The following is a 7645-nucleotide window of genomic DNA, read 5'->3' as shown; positions in this document are numbered from 1 at the left end:
CTCGGATATGGGAGTTGTATTATCGCACCACCCTATGTTGACAGACTGCCATCCTGACTTGGACTTTCTCTTGGACCTCTTCAAGTAGATCTACGTTTACTCAATATAGTTCTAGATTATTTCGATCATCGTAGCTTTCAATCGGTAAAGAGGGAAGTCCGATTTCTATTGGGATAATCGCTCCCATTCCAAAAGAGAGGTTGAAAGGGGTCTCACTGGTGGGTATTCTCTGAGTAGTTCTATAGGCCCAAAGCATGTGGTAGAGCTCATCGGCCCATGCCACCCTTAGGCCAACCAAGCCAACTGCTTCTTAACATAGGACACGGAATAAGTTAATTAACTTGGTCTCATTTACACCTATTCCCCTTCAGAATAGCTTGCTTGACAATATAAGATGCAGGAGTATGCACCAGCATCAGTGAAAAAAGTAATTTTACTTTTTTAATTACAAATTTACTGACTTTTTGAAATGCTACATTTATTTTTAGAATAAATTATAACAACATCCCTTCAACTTTTTATGATTTGCACTCACAATCTAGAAATTATAATATTTTCAATCAGATCCTAAAGGTTAGGTTTTTGTTGTAATTTGTGCCATCCAGTCGAGGTCTGATGCAATCAATGATGATTGTCAAATTACTAATTTACTCTTTCATTTTACAATCAGAAAAAACTATCTAAATATTATATAGATATCCTGTCAAAAAATCATATTTTCATGTACACCCAAAATTTTCAAAAAGTTATATTTGATCCTCACCATGACTGCTATATCTACAGCTGCTTAAAGAATAAAAAGTTTCATATTAACAATCTTATCCCATTTTTTGGTGCTCTATTTTAATGTCAAAAAACCTACTATGATCAACCGTATTCAAGAGAATTGTAAAGATCTTGCTTGAAAAAAATATATTATTTTTTTTAAGGGGCGACGAAATAGACACTACAGGAATTTGAGTCTTTCATGACGTTTCAAAATTGAAACATCATAAAATCATAAATTATTTGATGATGTTATAAAATATGGCTGGTGAGATAGATTATTTATGATATTTAGATAAATATCATAGATTGTAATATTTTTGAACGATATTTAAAATTAAAATATCATATTTTGATCATTTTTTTTATCTAAATTTTTTTTTTTTTTTGCTCGCTTTGCATCTAGATTTTTTTTTTTTCTTTCTGTTTTGCCCGTCGTTCACCCCTGCCCCAAAATAAACCCGCTTCTCCCATGCCCTAAAAAAAATTAACAATCCCCTCCTCTTCCCCGATTACGCCACCGCCTATTCCCCTCCCCGATGCACGTCGCAGCCGGCCATACCCCTCCTTCGATGGAACGCCATTCGCCACCACACCACTGTTGTTCTCCCGACGCCACTGCTCTCATCCTCGCGACGCACGCCGGGGGCCATTTGCCTCCCCTCTGCACGGACCACCGTTCGCCACCACTGTCGTTCGCGACCTCTGACGGACCACCGTTCGCCGCCTCTCACGGACCGCTCGTCTCCTCTCGCCCACACCACGCCGCTCAAAGTCATCGACCTTCCATTGATCATCTCCGTTCATCACCGACCTCTGTGGTCTGTTCGGACTTTCCATTCACCAGCCATCACCATCTTTTCAAGGCGTCGTCGTCATCCCAACAGCACTTCTTCCATCGCCATCGTCGTCATCGGTTTTCATCTTCTTCTGAGGTCTTCATCTTCTTCCTTCATCGCCGTTGCCAGTCTTCCCATTTTTGCTCATTACTGTTGCCGTCGCCAGTCTTCCCGTCTTTGCTTACCACCGCCACCGTCGTCGCCATCGTTCTCGTCGCCATCCCTATTGCTGGTTCAGGTAATGGTTCTACCATCCCTGATCGTTTCCATGGGTTTTGCTGTGGGTTGTGGGCTGGGCTGTGGGCTGTGGGCTGTGGGCTGGGCTATGGGTTAGGTTGTGGGCTGTGGTGATAGATATCAATCAAATAAAAAAAAAATAATTTGCATGCTTTGATATTAGATTGTGAATATGTTTTCTCAAATTAACATTAGATTGTAAATAATTTATATGCTTTGAGATATTTGTTGGTTGCTAATTAATTAAAAAAATAAAAAAAATAAATTTTAGATGAGATTATCTTTTATGTATTGTTTGTCATTAAAGTATAATTCAAGGAGAGAATCAAAAAAAAATAATATAAATTTTTTTTTTATTATTGTTTATCATTAAAGTACGATTCAGAGATAAAATCAAAAAGAAAACAATGAAGAATGTAAGCAGGCATTGTTAGTTCAAAAAAAAAATCATAGTATATGGCAGCTAGGGCACACATTGCAGGACTGTCAATATTAATGGTTTGTCTGGATCAAAATCATATTTAAAAAAAAAAAGAATATATCAAAGTTTGCTTAACTAATGTAAATTTTCTTAATTAAATTAGTAAGAATATAAGTTGACCATTCTCTAATGCCATATGGGGTGTGTATACATATACATATATGTATATATACATATGTATGTATGCATGTATGTCTATGCAGCCGAGAGAGAGAGAGAGAGAATGTGAGGTATTATAAAAAAATAAAAAAATATTTAGATGTGAATTGTAGGAGATTGCAAATATTTAGAGGTTTAATTCAGACCAGTCAAATACTTGACCCAAATAAATAATTCATATTTTTCTATGTTAATGCCTGCTCTACTGCTTTTCTTCCTTTGCTCTTTTTTTCTTGCCATTTTTTTTGTAAAGACGTGATCTAAATGGCACACTTGCTAAATTTTGTTTGGATTTTAATGATAGGTATTTGTATGTAACATGGATAAGCATTGGATGAATTATGTTAAGTTCTCTCGTGAATACAGAGAGGGAGTCAAATCATTTATGACTTGTGGCTCAAAATAAAGACAAAGATTGCGAAATTCGATGTTCTTGTTCACATTGCTTGAACATTTATATGGAGCCTCAAGAGAATATCTTCAATTATCTATTGAGATTTGACATAAATCAATCATACACTCGATGGATATTTCATAGTGAACGATGGTGTCCTACAAAATATTCTTCCTATAGACACACGTGGAATCTTGAAGAAGGATGTGACAGCTGCATTAATGGAGTTAGACGACTTCTCCCATTGAATATGTCATCGAACTTTGATTGTGGATGACATCGAGAAGATGTATACAGACATATCCTTGATACTATGCAAACTTGAAATGATTTTTCCGTCAACTTTCTTTGATGTGATAGTATATTTGGCTGTTCATTTACCAAATGAAACCTTGCTAGGTGGATCGGTGGCGTATCGATGGATGTATCTAATCGAGAGGTATCATAATAATTTTTTTTTTAGATTCTGAATTTTGAATTTAGGTAATTATTTATGTTATATAATCATTCTAAATTTTGAATTTAGGTTTTTTGATTCTCTAAAGAGATTTATTCGAAATAAAGCTTATTCAGAAGGATCTATTACTGAGGCGTATGTAGTTAAGGAATGCTTGACATTTTGTTCTATGTACCTTCGAGATATTGAGATTCATTTTAATGTGGATGAGCGAAACAATGATAAAGTCAATGATGGCGATATAACAGTATTTTTCCAACAAGTTAGGATATTTGGAGCAACTCAGTTTATTTTTCTATCCAAAGAAGAGCAAGATATGGCTCATTGGTATGTGCTTACCAATTATGAAGAGATGGAGCCTTATTTTGAGTAAGTTCTTACTACCTAAATTTTATTATTAAATATTCGATATAGAAATATGGTACTAAATAATATCTTTTTGTTAGAGAGCATAAAGTTGAGCTGATGGAGCAAAGTTCGTTAAATGTTGAGAACAGACATAGAGAACAATTTTCTTTGTCGATAAAGCATCGGGTGATAACACAAACTCTACGAATTGTTTGTGTGCATACATATTATTTTTCATATATTCAATTAATATAATTTATTTTATATAATGGTAGATGGTAACATTGTATAGACCAAGATAGGAAAGTAGAATCGAGTCTTTATATGCGTTGGCATGTGAACCTCATATTTTGGTACAAAAGTACTTGAGATGTATTGCAAACGACGTGCGATTTCACATTGAAGTTCATGATTCTCGTAAAAAGTCACAAAATAGTGGTATTGCGGTAAAAGGGAACCATGGAGATGATATCATCAATTTTTTTGGGATATTAACAGACATTATTTAGTTGGATTATATCAAGGATAAAAGTGTTGTTCTTTTTAAGTACAAGTGGTATGATCTTGGATCTAGAAATGCTAATGTCAGGATCGATAAAAATGTGCAAAGCATAAATATAACCAGATTATGGTATAAGAATGATCCATTTATTCTTACGAACCAAGCAAAATAAGTTTATTATTTACAAGACATGAAACTGGGACAAAAATAGCGTGTTGTGCAAGAATGTCAGCATAGATATGTATATGACATCCCTATTGATGCAACAACAGAGAAAGATTCTGATGATGAAGAGGGTATTGGAATGACTCCTGCAGATATTGAGGATTATCACATAGAGTTATTAAATAGAGATGATGTTGAACCTGATATAGTAGATGACACTTTGTTGAATACAATGCGAGGTTTACATGATGAAGTAGAAGAGTTAGCAATAATGGATAGCGAGAATGAAGATGATATCTTGGTAGAATATTACACCAAACATGATGATGAACAGAATGATGATGACAATGACTGTGACAATGATTTATTTTATTTTCCAACTGCCTAATGTCATGCAGCAAATTATTGTTTCATTGGTGTGGTTGATTTGGAGTTGGTAGGTGCATCTTACTGGTATAATTCTGACTACAGTATTGACATTTTTTCTCTTTCTCTAACTATTATTTTCCTGTGATCCAATTGTGAGGTTGCGATGATCTTTTTTTGGGGACTCTATACTATAAACATGCATAAAAAATTACATATACATATGTATAATAGTAAACTGCCTACACATGTATATAGACTATGCAATAATGAACTAGCTTTAACTTAATGACACACTGTTTGCATGAATATCTTAAAGTTGACCTTAGTTGATTTAGTTTAAAATCTTGACATTGATTTCATTTAACATATATTTGCAGGTATTCTCATGGTACCAGGATTGTCTAAGAAAAAAAAAAAAACCAGCAGCCATCGAACCAAATCCACCACATTCCACTCAGCAGCCAGCGATCCAGGGAATGGCCTTGCCGTCACAGTTATGATTAAGGTACCATCAGCTTCTTCAGAGTCGTGATACTGTGACTATACCACCTTCCTCTCAATCACCATCAGCTCATATTCCACCAGCTTCTCTGGATTCGGCACCATCAGAAGTCACACCTTTAGCTCCATCTCTGGCTAATGTTGCACCCCCTCTATTTAGGTATCAGCAGCTTCTTCAAAGTCATGGTATCGTGGCTCCACCATTTTTCTCAGTTACCATCAGCCCACGTTCCATCAGCTTCTCTAGATCCAATACCAGTAAAAGTCGCACCTCCTGCTCCACCACCTTCCTCTTAATCGTCACGAGTCCATACACCACATACCGAGCCAGAGCCTATTGAGCACACACATCTTACCATGGATTTGACTCCTGATGTCAGCTCTATAGGTAGAAATCATTATATACCTATTTGTACTCAATATCGCCTAAATTTTTTCAAATTAACATTCTTATCGTTGCTTGCTTATCTTGTAGGGTCCACGAGCATGAGTGGACGAAAGAAAAGAGGTTGTACCAGAGGAATTGGGTTAAGTAAGATAAACAAGGCCCTTGATAAGAAAATGAAGATCAACATCTCAACAAAAGAAGGACGATCCACTAATGCTATTCAATCTGCGAAGCTATCAAATGAGCTTGGTATGATAGCTCGAAATATCTTACCTATCAAGCCTAGATGGATCAAATTAACAGAGGTGGAGATGCAGATTGCATTTGACAAACTAGAGGTAAGTAGAAATCATTATAGTTGCATTTGTATTCTATGCATATTTGTTAACTAGTATTTAATATTTGTTTACAGCAAAAATTAGATGTCAAGGGTTTAAGGACGGATGAGAAAGTTTGTGCTAGCATCAAGAAGCTTCTTTCATTGAAGTCAAAGAATCAAAGATATCGGCTACATATGCATTACCTTAACCATAGAAAAGACTCAAAGTCAAGTACTATGACCACAGCAGAGTGGATAGATCTTTGTACTTATTGGAGCAAAGAAAAGACATAGATCAGTATAACTTGCATTATGTTTGCATATGAGTATCTTCTTTAAAGAATCTACTTTAGGTTGACTGGCATAAAATTTTTTATCTTTTCAGCTAATATGTGACCATAACAAAAAATTCAAAAGTTTTGTCAAGTGCCAAGCAAACATCAGGTCAAAAGTTTTTGTACCTATACGGCATGAGATTGTGAGATATCATATTTTGATTATGACTAATAATATCATTTGACATTTAAATTTCTTGCAATAGTAACTCATCTTTTAAATTGAGTGAGAATGAATTGAATGGAGAAGAGTACGATTAAATTATGTTATGGTATCGTACTTATTACACCTCAGGCCATGGTGATACTCCAGGTAGATGGACAACTCTCGAGTGTGAGGCAAAATGGATGAGGACACTATACAAAAATAAAATTATGATTATTGTTTTAAGCGAGCTTAGTTTTTATTTTGTAATTAATTCTTTTCGAATTTTGTTAGATTGAAATGATGTAGGTGCTAGAGCAATCCATATCCGATGGACATCCTATGACAGCAGACCAGATATGCGATAAAGTTTTAGGGACTAGATCAGATTATGTCTATGGTTTGAAAGTTAGACCTCATCTAGAAGGAAAGAGTTCCTCTTTTATGTCTAAGAAGAGACTTCAAAAAGAGTTGGAGCAGTCACAAAAGCATAACGAAGAGATGAAGAATGAGATTGTAGATATTAAGGCACAGATGGAGCGTCAACAAAAGATTTTGAAAACTTTATGTACATCACAAAATATCTCTTTATCAGATTTATGATGTAAGTTACTTAAGTTATTTTTTTAATGTATCCCTAACTTCTTTTTATAAGCATAATGAAATAATATATGTATTTTGTTACTATAATATATAGGCAATTAATTGATTATGTTTTTCTTTTTGACGAGATCCCATGACTCAAGAACTTGTGAAGGTGTAGTTTTAAGGACATGTATGGCAGAGAGGCTTTTTGCGCTTTAGATTGTCGACTTATGAACTCATTTGCTTTGTTATAGACAGTTGAATAATGAATTTGTTTGTTTTTGATTAGGGTGAATTGTTTGCTTTTGGTAGAGACATGGTCTCTTGGTACTTTTAGTTAGAAATACCATCTCTTTGGATGCCTGGATAATTTACTTTTTGGATTATAAACTTTGTGTATGGATTCATCTTGATTATGAATTGCATGTGAATTCATATTTCAGTTGTTGAATGATTTATTGACTGAAAATGGATGATTTACTTGGTATTTGAATATATACCATGAAATATAATATTTTATATAGGTTATAATTGAACTATCAATGAAGCAAAATTTGGCCATCGCAAAATATCTTTGTTGCAAAATATCCTTGTTTTACAACGTTAGCGAAATCGTTCCGCGATGTTTGAGAAACATTGTCAAAGATCCTTGTTCT

The 7645-nt window shown here is 34.7% G+C and overlaps 1 protein-coding gene across 4 annotated transcripts; it reads left to right on the top strand.

The window, feature by feature from the left end:
- The first annotated feature begins 1204 nt into the window (after nt 1-1204).
- LOC105060654 (uncharacterized) lies at nt 1205-7327 on the top strand. 4 transcript variants are annotated; one of them, XR_012137612.1, is made up of 4 exons: nt 1205-1842; nt 5094-5221; nt 5693-5943; nt 6018-6679. XR_012137612.1 is itself a non-coding variant. In XM_073250399.1 (3 exons), the coding sequence occupies exons 1-3, from the start codon at nt 1305-1307 to the stop codon at nt 6711-6713; spliced, it is 804 nt and encodes a 267-aa protein (XP_073106500.1). In that variant the 5' UTR covers nt 1205-1304; the 3' UTR covers nt 6714-7327. The 4 variants fall into 4 exon arrangements, 2 of the variants coding, with proteins under 2 accessions (XP_073106500.1, XP_073106498.1); XR_012137611.1 differs by having other exon boundaries at nt 5094-5605; XM_073250399.1 differs by lacking the exons at nt 5094-5221; nt 6018-6679 and adding an exon at nt 6699-7327.
- Nucleotides 7328-7645: the final 318 nt, after the last annotated feature.

This window comes from Elaeis guineensis, chromosome 16 (genome assembly GCF_000442705.2).
Source record: "Elaeis guineensis isolate ETL-2024a chromosome 16, EG11, whole genome shotgun sequence".
Lineage (NCBI taxonomy): Eukaryota > Viridiplantae > Streptophyta > Magnoliopsida > Arecales > Arecaceae > Elaeis > Elaeis guineensis.
This window is presented reverse-complemented; position numbering and strand designations above follow the sequence as displayed.

Bases quoted from the DNA above. Each gene is read 5' to 3' on its own strand.
- LOC105060654 (XM_073250397.1), top strand. From the start codon at position 1,305: ATGCACGTCGCAGCCGGCCATACCCCTCCTTCGATGGAACGCCATTCG. The intron at 1,843-5,692 runs GTAATGGTTCTA...CTTATCTTGTAG, and splicing joins CATCCCTATTGCTGGTTCAG to GGTCCACGAGCATGAGTGGA. The intron at 5,944-6,017 runs GTAAGTAGAAAT...ATTTGTTTACAG, and splicing joins TTGCATTTGACAAACTAGAG to CAAAAATTAGATGTCAAGGG.